At 39.3% G+C, this 15,146-nt stretch overlaps 1 protein-coding gene across 1 annotated transcript in view; it reads left to right on the top strand.

Annotated features, from left to right (window-relative positions):
* Positions 1–15,146, top strand: part of MICU1 (mitochondrial calcium uptake 1) — a 281,117-nt gene that overhangs the window by 91,991 nt on the left and 173,980 nt on the right. The window contains exon 4 of the mRNA XM_060768821.2: positions 6,814–6,976. Within this exon, the coding sequence (XP_060624804.2) occupies positions 6,814–6,976 (163 nt within the window). The remainder of the gene's footprint in view (positions 1–6,813; positions 6,977–15,146) is intronic.

Below are 15,146 nucleotides of genomic sequence, written 5' to 3'. Positions count from 1 at the left end.
TCAGCATGAACATGAATCTGGAGCAAGATATTACAAGAGTCTCAGTATGAAACCAAAGGCATGAAACCTAAACGTGGACTCACTGAAGAGCATGGATTCACAGGCCCTATATTTATTCAGAAAGCCATGGCAAAAGCATTCCGTTTCCCTTGGGAAACCTCTCCAAAACCCCTTCTTTCTCTTAATCTTGATGAAAGCCTCCTCCCTAAGTCCAGGTGATGATCTTAATAGATTTGCCCTTTGTGATCGAAGATTGCCTCCTCCAGTTTGCTCATTAGTACATTCCTTTCGCTATCTCTATCTAACCTTGACTGTTCGGCCTCAGCCTGTTTCTCATCAGGCTGTCTCAAGACATCTTTGCCTTGCGAACCAGCGATCCCAGAATCCCCCATTTCACTCTAGCTAACTGCATTTTCTAGGCCATCATCTGCATTCACAAACCCCTGAGAATCAACAGAAACCTGTTCATTAAAGTCAGACATGGGAACCCCTGAAGGGTCCTGATCATGTTCATTCTCTTTTGAAACCTGTGGCAAAGAAATAATCCCAGGCTGAACCGCTACACCCAAGGAACATGCCTAAAAATGAAGATACCAAGGCACCCCACTTTTAGGTACCACATGGAACAGCTCTGCTCAGGGGGAGGAAGGAGGAGGAGAAGCAGCAGCAGTCAGGACACTTGTTGTTGCACCTTTTGTGGGTAGTTACCGTCTTCCCTCCCAACATCCCCATTGCCTCGGCACTTTAAGAGGGTTTCATGAGACTATTCGCTCTTGTTGCAATGGTGTAGTAACAGTGAGACTGCGGACCATATTTTAGTTTATTGTCAAAGGCTTTCATGGCTGGAATCACTAGGTTCTTGTGAGTTTTTTCGGGCTATATGGCCATGTTCTAGAGGCATGCCTCAAGAACATGGCCATATAGCCTGAAAAAACCCACATATTTTAGTTCTTGCAGACCGCTGGTGGTTGGGAACCACTGTTCTGGACTGTAATAAGGAAAGGTGTTTTCCTTTATCCAATTCTCCATAAAATTATTTATAACATGCCATTGAAAGGCTACCACCAGCTTCGACAGAGTACAAATCAGCAGCTTGTGGTCAGTAAAGCAAGGCTGAATAACTATGGATGTACTGACCCTTACCATACCCTTACCATAATATTTCAGAGCAAACCGTTCTGGAGCTGCTATCTCAGTTTCCTCATCAATGTACCAACATATGAAAAAATTGCATAAGTACGTACTTATCTGTACAGATCTGAATTCAAATTGCTGCTATGCTGTGATGCTCACTGGGTGATTCTCGGTGATTTGCTACCTCTCAGTCTTCATGTGCCTCACACACTGTGTGGCCTCCCTTCTCTGGTTGAACAGAAAACTGGAAATGCCTCAGATATGCTGCTCTGATTTCTGTAAAGGAGGATTGGGCAGGAAAAAAAAGACAATCAGTGATAAGAGGATAATTACCATGCTCCAATATTATCCATATTGCAGAATGTTTGGCTTATAATAGCACAGACTGGAGAGAGCTTCAGAGATGGCATCTGGTTATGAGATTGCTTTATAAGAGTTTCCCTGTTTTTCAGAATTTAACCAGGCATAGGCCCATGTTCAATGAAGACACACAGTATTTTAGAACTTAATTACTTTTTCATTTGATTTGTCTGATGTTAAACTACAACTTATTAAGAATGCAAAGGCAAGGAAGCTGACATAAGCTGAACTTTCTACTGCTATGTGTTTTGAATTGAATTCCTCTGAAATATGTCCTTGATCAGAGGAAATGTTCTGATGAACTGCAGTATTTCATAGAATCATAGAATCAAAGAGTTGGAAGAGACCTCCTGGGCCATCCAGTCCAACCCCCTGCCAAGAAGCAGGACTATTGCATTCAAATCACCCCTGACAGATGGCCATCCAGCCTCTGTTTAAAAGCTTCCAAAGAAGGAGCCTCCACCACACTCCAGGGCAGAGAGTTCCACTGCTGAACGGCTCTCACAGTCAAGAAGTTCTTCCTCATGTTCATCCCCTTCCCTCAAACATTCAAGTACTATCATTCCATCCTTAATCAGAAATGTAAATGTAAAAAATAGGCTGTAAACCATGATGGAAATTGAAATTTTAAAGTGATCATATGAAAATATTGAACTAAGAGGTGAGACGACCCTTTCCTATCTTCCTTTCAAAGGAGTCTGGGTTTGAAGAACGGGGTTAAGGAAGCACCCCTCCTGGGACCCTTTCCTATCTTCCTTTCAAGGGAGTCTGGGTTTGAAGAACAAGGTTAAGGAATCATGTCTGAGAAGAAGCTGCATCCGGCAGCCACGTGGGCTGTTTTGGGCGGAAACAACATGGAGGCTGAGCCTTTACCGTTACGGCCATCCGAACAAACTGGCTTGATCGAAGAAAACCGACCAATCTGAAACTTTATTTATTTCTTATCAAAAGTATTGCATAAATTAGTAAACAACTGATAAAAATAGAAGGTGTGCAAGCGGCTAAATATCTTTTGTCCAAAAATGGGCAACAGCAACGGCATTGTCTGTAGCCTCCAATAATTCCTCCTCTGTACATGAGGCAGGGCACAATGGACAAGCCTGTTGTCTGTTCTGCTCTACAAGGTATGGGATTCTTTTAGGTATTGCCATTTTGCCAGGTTGTCTTTTGATCTGCCCAATCCACTTCTGAGTCTATTCAGGGACTTCCAGGTTGCCCATTCTTGGTTTGCCCCTGGAGGAAGACCATAATGGGGGGGGGGGGGGGTCCAATTGAGATTTCCTTGTTTACTGCCCAGAGGGATATCCCTGCTGTTGCTGGGGGGACGCCAAGAGGAGTGGTAGTTCTCATAAAGATTTTCCTTGATTTGAGTCTACTGGGAGAAGGCTGGTAGCCATGTAGTGGATGGCTTTCACAGTGTTCAACCTTATTTCTCTTATATTTAGCAGCAACTTCCCATTGCACATTGGGGGGGGGGGGGGGGCAATGCCAGCTAGCTTGTAGAGTTTTATCAACGGGTGTAGGTTTAAGACATCCTTTGATTATTCTGCATGTTTCATGTAATGCTATGTTCACCTCCTTTGCATGGGCAGACCTATGCTAAACAGGGCAGGCATACTCAGCAGTTGAGTAAGACAAGGCCAGGGCTGATGTTCTTATTAATTTTGGGTCTGCACCCCATGTGCTGCCAGTAAGTTTTGGCAGGATGCTATTGTGTGCAGCTACTTTGTGCTTGGATGTTCAAGTAGTGTTTCCTATATGCTAGTTTTCGATCTAAGGTGACACTGAGATATTTAGGATGGAAACAATGTTCAAGTTCTTGACCTTCCCAGGTGACTTTCAATTTCTTATTGGCTTCACGGTTGTGGAGATGGAAAGCACATACTTGTGTTTTGGCAGGGTTAGGCTTCAGGTGGTTATCTTTGCAGTAAATCTTTCAAGGCATTAGTAAGTTGGATTTCAACTGTTTCAAAGTCTTTTGCTTGTGTTGTTAGGCCAAGGTCATCGGCATATATAAAGCTCTTTTCGCTTTTAATCTGAAACTGTGCACAAGCCTAATATCAAATTTTTTAGTTGTATTTCAAAGGAGTGCATTGGCAAACCAGCTCTGAGTATTCCTCATCTAAGAAAACCCCATGAAATTCATAGGATATCCAGAAGTCAATAGATAACTTTCAGGAACATGCAAACTCAGTTAAGATCTTTCTTATAGAAGGAGGAGGGTCTCAATATTTTAATATTCAAATATTTGATATTCTAAATTCTAAGGTTATTACTCTATTTTAATTTATTTTAAGTGCTAGCAGTGAACATTTGAATGTAGAATATTTTCTAGCGTGAAAGAAAGGAACATGTCCCAAAGGTGAAAGACATAACTGGTGGTGAAAATGGAAAGGGCCTTTTTAGTGGCTTCCTCAAATGTTGCATCATGAAGTGCAAGTTCTGTGGCTGTCTTTTATAGATTGATTCTGGCAGGTTCTTTCCTTCTAAAAGATTGAGCTAATATTTTGTTTTATGTATGATCTCTTTCTTTGTATTTACTTTGAAATATATTTTTTTCATTTTTAGGAGTTTATTATTATTATATTTATATTTATTATTATGTTTATTTATATGCCGCATTATCTCCCCAAAGGCTTAGATTGTTGTAACCTATGATTAGAACATAGACTATGGCCGGGTGCAATAAAAATACTTACCTTATATACTCAAATATAAGCTAACCTGGATATAAGCCGAGGCACCTAATTTTATGACAAAAAACTGGAAAAATGTATTGACTCGAGTATAAGCCGAGGGTGAGAAATGTAGCTGCTACTGGTAATCATCAGTAGGTTAAATGTTTTTGAATATTTACATGTAATTTAAGATAAGACTGGCCAACTCTGATTCAATCATTATTCCTTCAAGAAAAATGTGCTTACCTATTACCAATAATAATAGTCAAATATTAAATGTAATAACATGTAATAAAAATAATAATAGAGTAAGTAATGGAAAATTAATAATAATAGTAATAAAGTAATAAATGTAATAATAACAATGATAGAGTAAAATAATAAATGTAATAATAATAATAATAATAATAAATAGAGTAAAATAATAAATGTAATAAAAATAATACAGTAAAATAATGTAAATGTAATAATAATACAGTAAAATAATAAATGTAATAAAATAATAGAGTAAAATAATGTAAATGTAATAATAATAGAGTAAAATAATAAATTTAATAAAAATAATATTAATAACAGAGTAATAAAATAAATAACCTTGACTCGAGTTTAAGCCGAGGGGAACTTTTTCAGCCTAAAAAGGGGGCTGAAAAACTAGGCTTATACTCGGGTACATACAGTAAATAAGTATTTTTATCTTACATCTTTCAAATAAGAGGTGGGAAGTCATTTTTAACATTTTAATTTGACATATTTATGGTGATTGTTTTTAGGTGGGAGTAAGATGTGTATTGGTGGTATAAGTGATAAATACATATCTTGTCTGTGCTCCTGTTCAAAAAAATTCACCTCACTTTCTATCCCTGTGATAATTGGATTTTGCTGTTATGAGGAAAAGTTAATCAGCTGGAAATGTTGTGAATGCAAAATCAGTATTCCATTAAATGTTATAGCATCCCTACTAACATAGGTCCTTTGGGTAAGAGAATGTATTTGTCCCAGTGCTTCTTTGATCAAAGATGTGTCACATCCCCCGGGTCTTTGAATGTACGGATAATTTTACACATCCCGCCACCATAGGGTTTTACTAGTTATTATTAAACTGAGGGCTTTAACAGCTCATGAGTAAATTTCTTTTGATTGTTTTAATTAATGCACGTTACTGTGACATCTTGAGATTATTATCTTGTTAGAGGTTAACAGACTGCAGCCAGTGGTAAAGAATAAAAAAAGAACCCTGAATTATGGAAATTTCAATAAAACAAAAAGATGGCATTTAATAATGGTTTTTCCTCTCTGAATTCTTTTTTTCTAGTCAGTAAGTTATTTTATTATTTAGTTTTTGGCTAGGGCTATATGTGGAATGATATGTCCAGCACGTATATGTGAGTAGATCAATAGGTACCGCTTTGGCAGGAAAAGGCAAAAGACGCTCCAAGCAATCATGCCAGCCACACAACCAGGAGATGTCTACTGACGCAGGCTCCTTGGCTTGGAAATGGAGAAAGAGCACCTCCCCCAGAGCTGGAGATGAGCACCGCCTCTAGAGCCAGAAATGAAAGGAGAAGCCTTTGCCTATTTATGTCTCATTTGTATTTCATTGAAATCAAGGCACTGAATGTTTGCCTGTGTCTGTTTATATACTGTAATCCTCTCCGAGTCCCCTCTGGGAAAAGGATGGAATATAAATAAAGTTGTTGTTGTTGTTTTACTGACACAAAAGCACAGTATGACACAGCAAACGAGATATATTATTATTATTAATTATTATTATTATTTGGGGTGCTTCTACCCCGCCCTTCTCAACCCCCTAGGGGGGACTCAGGGTGGCTTACAAAAGGCACAATTCGATGCCTAACAATTCACAAAATACAATACAATATACAATACACAAATTTACCATATAATATCAACAGTTATAACTAACTAAAACAATCAAACAGTATACTAGCAGCAATAAAATCATCTTGTGGTCAATGTTCACCAAATCATAATCCGTAATCCATCTAGCATCGTCATTGTCATCTGCCATCTTACCCGAAGGCTTGGTCTCACATCCAGGTTTTTAGCTTCCTTCTGAAGGAGAGGAGGGATGTTGATGACCTAATCTCTCCCAGTAGTGCATTCCACAGGCAAGGGGCCACCACTGAGAAGGCCCTGTCCCTCATCCCCACCAGTCTCGCTTGTGATAAAGGTGGGGCCGAGAGCAGGGTCCCCTCAGCAGATCTTAAACTCCGAGGTGGGATGTAGAAGGAGATACGTTCGGACAGGTACGCTGGGCCGGACCCGTAAAGGGTTTTGTAGGTTAAAACCAGCACTTTGAATTGTGCTCGGAACTGGATCGGCAGCCAGTGGAGCTGACATAGCAGCGGGGTGGTATGCTCCCTGTATGATGCCCCGGTGAGTAATCTAGCCGCCGCCCGTTGGACTTATTGAAGTTTCTGAACAGTATTCAAAGGCAACCCCACGTAGAGCGTGTTGCAGTAATCTATTTGGGATGTAATATATATGCTGGATGATGATGATGATGATGATGATGATGATGATGATGATGATGATGATGATGATATGACCTCTCATATGGTCATATAATAATAATGCCGTTTTGGGACGGGGAAATTTCATCTTTTGTGTTTCCTTTTAGGTGATGGAGTATGAAAACAGGATCCGAGCATACTCTACTCCTGATAAAATCTTCCGATATTTTGCTACCTTGAAAGTCATAAGTGAGCACGGAGAGTCAGAAGTGTTTATGACACCACAAGATTTTGTGCGATCTATAACACCAAACGAAAAACAACCAGAACGTAAGTGATTTTATTTACAATGGTAGCAAGCGCATGTGTTTTTGTAGAAGTTTTGCTATCTATCTGAAAATTTAATCAACTACAAAATTGGGCAAAATTGGCCAAATTGCCTTCTCTCCATTACAACCTCCCTTACATTGATTGAGCCTAGGAATGTTTTAAGAATTACTTGGTTCAAATTCATGGATATTCCCCCAAAACCTATATAAATTCAGTTTTATTGCTATCTGGATCTGCTTGAATCTCATTTTTGTCTGGTCTCCAGACAAAAATGAGGTTGCTGAGCATTGCTGTTTTGGAGCAGGAAACCTTTTATTTGTGGAGAACCAGGATTTGTTCCTTTGCTGTCATTTTTTGAGAGTTCTTTCAAAATGATAATGTGGACTTTGAGGCTACCCATTTTCTTTCCTAAAATGAGACTTGGGAGATGCTAACGGTTTGTAGCTTCTTTGGGTGTCTTTAAGATGCCAGCCAGGGAAAAGATTTCCAGGTGTGTTGGAACATCTTCCTTGGGCAGAGTATATGCCACTTTTGGACACTGCCGGTTCATACCATGTTGAAACAGGCTACATTGAAGGAATTCAGCAGGGATGAATAAATCCTCCTTGAGAGACAAGGAGGAAATTTCAAGCATTGCATCACTCATTATTTTTACCCTGCAATTGTCTCAGGAGAGATCTGTGGCTCCACATATGTGGCTAAAGATGAATCGAAGCACATAAAAACTGGCTGCGCTGTGAGAATATGTGGAAGCACAGGTAATAGGAATAGAGAGATGCTTATGGAAAGTAATTAAGAACTGTGAGAGGCTCTTTATCATGTTAAGCACCTATTGTTAGTGACCTGGGGTTACTATCTGATGCTGAATAACTCTTGAGGAAAGGATCGTTTACCAAGAGGTTTTCCTGAAACCTCATGCATATCTCTGGATCTCTTTTTGGGTATTTCTTAGGAACACCATCTCCACCATCTCTTTTTTAATTTTATACTAGCTTGGGTACCCAGCATTGTCCAGGTTATTTGAAAAAGTCAATTACTGACATAACTGACCTCATGCTAGGCTAACCCTGAGAAACTCCATCAGTACTTAAAGTTTGTTAGGTTGGACAAGTTTGCTCCAGATGCATCATTGGTGGGGTTTAGTGTGCTCTCTGACTTTAGGGTAAATTACAACTCCAACTATGATGAGTCAGTCGCCTCAAACTACTCCAGTAGGTTAAGTTAGTCATGGGGGTTCTGTGTGCCAAATTTGGGTCAGGATCATCATTGGTGGAGGTTACAGCTTCTCTGGTTGTGGGTGAACTACAACTCCCAGAAAGGAAAGTTACTTCCCTCCAAACCCCTCCAGTAGTCAAATTTCGACATATCAGGTATGGGTGCCAAGTTTGGTTCAGATCCACCTGTATTTGGGTTCACAGTACTCTCTGGATGTAGGTGAACTACAACTCCCCCAAATCAAGGTGAATCTCCCCCAAAGACCTCCAGTATTTTTTGCTGGTCATGCCAATTTAGTTCCAGGTCCATCATTGTTGAGGTTCAGAGTGCTCTTAGATTGCAGGTGAACTATATATCCCAGTACCTACAACTCCTATAAATCATGGTAAATACTTCCCAAACCTCTTTAGTATGTTCAGATGGCAATCTATTCCTGTTTGCTGTGCGCCATAGGAATGAGTAGGAAAGATTTAAGTGGGCAAGGCCATGCAAATATGGAGAGAGAAAGGAACCCTGGGGTGTCCATTCAGGAGAAAGAACCAGAATATGTAGATTGAAATGATCCCTGAATGAGAGCATTCCTTGGGTGTTTGGTGTTTGGGGAGGACATTGATAGGGGTTTGGCTACATGTTCACAGCGTTTGCTGTAACCTGCAATGTCAATGGAGGGAGTGCCATGTGTATGTGTGTTTGTGGTGGAAGTATCCACTTACACAGAAAGCCTCCGGTCTCCACAAACTGGCTATAGTTCCAAGTGCTGAGAAGCCTGTTTGTGGAGACTGGAGGCTTTCTGTGTAAGTGGAAACTTCCACCACAAACACACATACACATTTTCACTTTTATTATGCGTATAGATAATGAAAGTACAGTGTGTTAATTATGTGTCCTGCTTTGGAAATTTTTTTTTAGTATACTTCTATTAAAAGCTATGTCAACATCTCTTTGGCAAAAGTAGATGTTTTGTAAATTGATATTTCGACGAACTCATTTGGCAGTAAAATATAGAAATGTAGTACTTCTCAGAATATATAGAGCTTTATGATAATCACTTCCTTGCTTTTCTAATTACTCTTATTGTTCAATGTGGTGTTGAAATGCAATAATATCCAAGCAGATATACTCATTATCTGAGATCTGCAACAAAGTATTGCACTCCTGCTGAGAATATGGTGTAGAGATGTGTTCATTATAAAGTGTTATTTATAATGTTTATTATAGAGTGTTTAATGTACTGTGTTTAAACTGCATTTATGTATTACATTTATTGCCATGGCCTAGCTGTGAGGGATAAGTTGCCATGGTGACAAGACAAGGCAGAAGAGGAGGTGGGCGGAGCTTAAGGAGAAAAAGGTTGGAGTGTGGCAGTTAAGCTCCAGTCCGGTGGAGGAGACCCGGAGAAGAGCAGAGCCAGTTAAGGGCTCTGGGAAATAGCAGAGTCAAGAAAGGACTCTGGGGAAAGTAGTTTAGTCCGGTGGAGGAGACCCGGAGAAGAGCAGAGCCAGTTAGTTAGGGCTCTGTTGTGAAGCTGTGAGAATTCAGCAGTTCTTAGAATTTGTGAATATTTCTTCAGCAAGAGAGCTGAAGGTGTTGCCTTGTTAGATTACTTAGGTTAAAGAATCTAACAGAGGGGGTTTTAAGGATCGCCAGTAAGGAAAGACTGGTGATCAGTGGTTTGTTCCGAGTATAGGGCAAACAGTGTGGACATTCACAATAGGGAACTCTGGAATAGTATAAGCACTTCACTAAAGAAGGAGTTTGTAGATTTGTAACATTCAGAAGCCTGAAAGTATCTCAAACCAGCCATTTTGTAACATCAAGCCTTGTGCCAAGTTCAAACTCTCAAAACTGAAACAATTACGTTCTGTTAACAATAAAACTTGTTCTCTTTTTATTTCAAACCTGCCTCCTCCATTGCTGTTATGCTTGGTGCATTCCACACTACCAAAATCACCTCACAACCCAACTAAAGATAAACAGAGACATAAACCAGCGTCTCTAAACATATTGGTGGCAGCTTAATAGATATTTAAAAGAAGGTTCCTCACAGAATATTGGTGGCATTAAAGAAGATTAATGCTTCCTCACATAATTTTTGGTGGCATCTAGTGAGATTAGCGCTGCTTCTTTACATTTTTGTTGACAAGCGGTGGGATTAACGCTTCTTTACATTTTTGGTGGCAGACGACGGGATTCGTGTAACAACTAATCGAGTGCCTTAAGTTTAATTTTAAAATAAGTTGTGAGGTAAAAGTTGCTGAAAAATGGCTACCAGGCGACAGAGAAAGCTGGCTGAAGAAAGAGAGGGAGACCAAGAAGAAAGTTCAAGCTCTGAGGCAGAGACAGAGCCAGTGCCTATGACAGAAATGGCTCTTAAGTACAAATTAGAGATGAAACGATTGGAGATGGAGAGAGAGGCGAAACAAAGAGAATTTGAAGAAAAACAAAGAGAGTTGGAGATGGAGAGAGAGGCGAAACAAAGAGAATTTGAAGAAAAACAAAGGGAAAGAGAATTTGAAGAAAGACAAAGAGAGAGAGAAGTGGAACGCGAGTTAGAATTGAAGAGAATGGAGTTTGAGCTAGAAAAGCAAAGATTAGCTTTATCTCAAACATCCAGTGATGTTCAGGAAGGGAGATCTGGAGGGGATACCCCAGATTTGATGAAGAAATTCCCAAAATATACCAAGGAGGATTGTCCAGAGAAATTCCTAATATCTTTTGAAAGATGTTGTCGTGATTTTGGAGTGGCTAAGGAAAAATGGATGACATACCTTAGGCCACAGATAAGTGGGAAACTTTTGCAGATTTATGGACAGATGCCGGAGGAGTCTTGTAGAGACTATGATCTGTTTAAGAAACAGGTTCAACAGGAATATAGATTGACTCCTGAATATTATAGATTTAAGTTCAGGACGTTGAAGAAAGATAAAACACAAAGTTTTGCTCAGGTGGCCTCTAGATTGTCTCAACTGTTCGATAGTTGGATAAAGACGTCTGAGGTAGAAGATTATCAACAGCTGAGGGAACTTTTGAAATTGGAACAATTTTTCCAATTAGTTCCTTATGAAATTCGTTGGGTGATTCAAGATCGCAAGCCATCCACGATTGTAGAGGCAGCGGGTATGGCAGATCAAATAACAACCTTGAAAGAAGGATTTAAAAGGGAAGATCTGCCAGGGGACAAAAGAACAAACAGGCAGCCATTTTATTCACAACAAAAGCGCCCACAGCAAGAAAAGGGTGCTGACTTAGAAGACACCACCTGTAGGAGGCAGAGTGTAATAAGACCAACTGCTCCTGAGGTAAAACGACGGTGCTATCTATGTGGAGAATGTAATCATTTAAAATATCAATGTCCCTTGTTAAGGAAAGAGAAAACAACCCTCTTTGTGAATAAAATGAAAGAAACACCAAGGGCAGAAGCAGATACTGTTTCAAAGGAGAGTTCAAGCTCAGAGCCTCAAGAGAAACAATGTCTGTTTATCCTGTCAGGCAGCCCATCTAAGGACTATTTAGAAACCATTTATATTGATCACAAAGACAGGAAAGCACTCAGAGATACAGGTTCCGAAATATGCATCGCGCACCCTGAAATAATACCTCAGAAATTTCAACAGCCAACCTCTGAAGTAAGATTAAAAGGTTTAGGTCCCGCGATCCCGACACCCGTGGTGACCTTGCCAATAGAATATAAAGGATGGAAGGGTGTGTGGGATTTTGCAGTCAGTCCTGACATACCATATCAATGTTTAATTGGAAATGATTTGGCTGAAGAGATTAAATACTGTAAGATGGCGTATGGGGAGAAAGAATGTAACAATGAAAGCCCTGAACAGAAAGCCCTGTGTTTTGCCATACAACAAGATGGGGACGAGAAGCCAGAATCTAGCACTACGGTTGCTGAGCTTATTAAGAAGACAGGAGGAGTCAAAGAAATTCAACAGGAACAAAGAGCAAAAGAACAACCCTGTAGATTTATTGCTGAAGATGGTGTTCCAAATATAAAGTCAGAAGTGTACAGCCAGAAGAGACCATGCAAGCGAGGAACAAGCCCTGCAGCAGAGCCGATTCCAGTGGCTGATTGTTTGAGAGCCAGTGAAGAGAGTATAGAAACAATAGGTCTGGAAAGACAAGTGATAAACTCTGAGGAGAAAGAGGAATCCTTGACCTTAAAAGATGTATTTCCTTCAGCTCCACATAAAGAAATTACCTCAGCCGAACTTTTTGACAAAGACAATAAAATAAAAGTAAAAGAGAGAGCTAAAGGAAAACAAACTCTGGATGTAACAGTAGAAGCTGATGCGAGTTCAGAATATCCAGGGGTCTTCTGTGAAACAAAGATCCATACATCTGAAGAGAAAGTAAACAGAAAAAGAAGATTTGGCCATGTGTCGGAAGAGAGATCTCCTTTAACCTTGAATGGAGAGGAAAGAGAGAATAAAAGCCAAGCTGATAGACTGACAAGTAAACTAATATACACAGACTATATTGGTGATGATAAAAAGAAAAAGCTGCAATTTCTAGCTTTGGAAGTTTGTCCAGATAGCAGTGATGAGCTTGCCATGAAGAAGGACAATATTCGTGTTCGTTCTTCCAAGGACAGTGAGTTCTCTTCAGTGCTAAGAAAAGATGCTCGAGGAATTCCAGATTATTCACCACAACCTGATGCTTCACGGAAGCAAGCCATTGTTCAAGCCCTGAAAATCGATGGAAACAGAACTGTTCCTGATAATTGGAAGGTCAGACAAAAGAAGAAACCTAAAAAGAAGAAACGAAGAAGTGGAAGAAAGAAGCTAAAAGATCATCATAAAGAGACATTGCTGTGGACAGTTGGTCCAATACAACCGAGGTTGTGTTTGAACCATGGGACATTGGACACTAAGACATGTCAATGATCAAATGTGGGAGTTTAACTATTGTGTGGGCTATTAACAAAGTGGGACCATATGTATGGAAAAAAGTTGTGGTATGGTAAATAGATAAATGTCTTATAAATTGACCAGACTAGGTAGAAAGTCAATTATATATGTTAATGGGATAGAAACACATTTAGACAAGGATAGTTTTATTCAGGTAAGCTATATAGATATAGGTTTAGTGTTAGCCTGTTAGTTTCATTGGAAGGTGTTTCATCAATACTGATTCCATGGAAAAGGATTTAGCTTTTAAAATCTAATGTATGTGTAAGGTAGTGTAATATAGTATAAAATAGTATAGTGTAATATTTAAACAAAATGGGTATACTGTTTTATTATAGACTTATAAAATATATGATGTTATTACAGTGGTGAACTGTATATGTTTCATACCATAGATATAAGATATAATCCCATTATAATAAAGTGTGGTAGGTATATATGTTTTACAATAGGCAATAGATATTTACGAATATATGTATAAGTATAAAAATGTGAGACTTTGATACCACATCCATAGATGATACTAGAATTCCATAGGTTAAAGGTTTGTATATATGTATAGTTGAAATGTACCTAACTATGATGCGTTTCCCTTTCAGAATTGATGTATATGTATATTTATTGTTAAATGATATGTGAGATTATTTTTGCTATTCTAGGATTAAGAAATATACAAAAATAATATTTCTGGGGAGGAAGGTGTAGAGATGTGTTCATTATAAAGTGTTATTTATAATGTTTATTATAGAGTGTTTAATGTACTGTGTTTAAACTGCATTTATGTATTACATTTATTGCCATGGCCTAGCTGTGAGGGATAGGTTGCCATGGTGACAAGACAAGGCAGAAGAGGAGGTGGGCGGAGCTTAAGGAGAAAAAGGTTGGAGTGTGGCAGTTAAGCTCCAGTCCGGTGGAGGAGACCCGGAGAAGAGCAGAGCCAGTTAAGGGCTCTGGGAAATAGCAGAGTCAAGAAAGGACTCTGGGGAAAGTAGTTTAGTCCGGTGGAGGAGACCCGGAGAAGAGCAGAGCCAGTTAGTTAGGGCTCTGTTGTGAAGCTGTGAGAATTCAGCAGTTCTTAGAATTTGTGAATATTTCTTCAGCAAGAGAGCTGAAGGTGTTACCTTGTTAGATTACTTAGGTTAAAGAATCTAACAGAGGGGGTTTTAAGGATCGCCAGTAAGGAAAGACTGGTGATCAGTGGTTTGTTCCGAGTATAGGGCAAACAGTGTGGACATTCACAATAGGGAACTCTGGAATAGTATAAGCACTTCACTAAAGAAGGAGTTTGTAGATTTGTAACATTCAGAAGCCTGAAAGTATCTCAAACCAGCCATTTTGTAACATCAAGCCTTGTGCCAAGTTCAAACTCTCAAAACTGAAACAATTACGTTCTGTTAACAATAAAACTTGTTCTCTTTTTATTTCAAACCTGCCTCCTCCATTGCTGTTATGCTTGGTGCATTCCACACTACCAAAATCACCTCACAACCCAACTAAAGATAAACAGAGACATAAACCAGCGTCTCTAAACATATTGGTGGCAGCTTAATAGATATTTAAAAGAAGGTTCCTCACAGAATATTGGTGGCATTAAAGAAGATTAATGCTTCCTCACATAATTTTTGGTGGCATCTAGTGAGATTAGCGCTGCTTCTTTACATTTTTGTTGACAAGCGGTGGGATTAACGCTTCTTTACAATGGCATTCCACTCTATTCCTTTTGTCACAACAATCAGTCAACATGATGCATATATGGAGCATATCCAGTCCTTACTTGTTGGAGGAGAGGGACTTTTTTGCTCTTTCAGATTTTTTTTCTAAACATTTTTAGTACTTCTGTATTTCATGGACTTCCCCCAAACATGCCAGTACCTTCTCTTGTGTATAAGATGGTATGCTGTTCTGACTGCATGAAAACTAGCACTCAGAAAGTTTAGTTTGCAGATATTCTACATAATAATGTTATCCAGTTTCTTGCTGAATTTACTGAGCAGATTCAAGCAGATTCATTTGTCTTAACTAAACCTAAGATGTGCAAC

This window comes from Anolis sagrei, chromosome 3, assembly GCF_037176765.1.
Source record: "Anolis sagrei isolate rAnoSag1 chromosome 3, rAnoSag1.mat, whole genome shotgun sequence".
Lineage (NCBI taxonomy): Eukaryota > Metazoa > Chordata > Lepidosauria > Squamata > Dactyloidae > Anolis > Anolis sagrei.
This window is presented reverse-complemented; position numbering and strand designations above follow the sequence as displayed.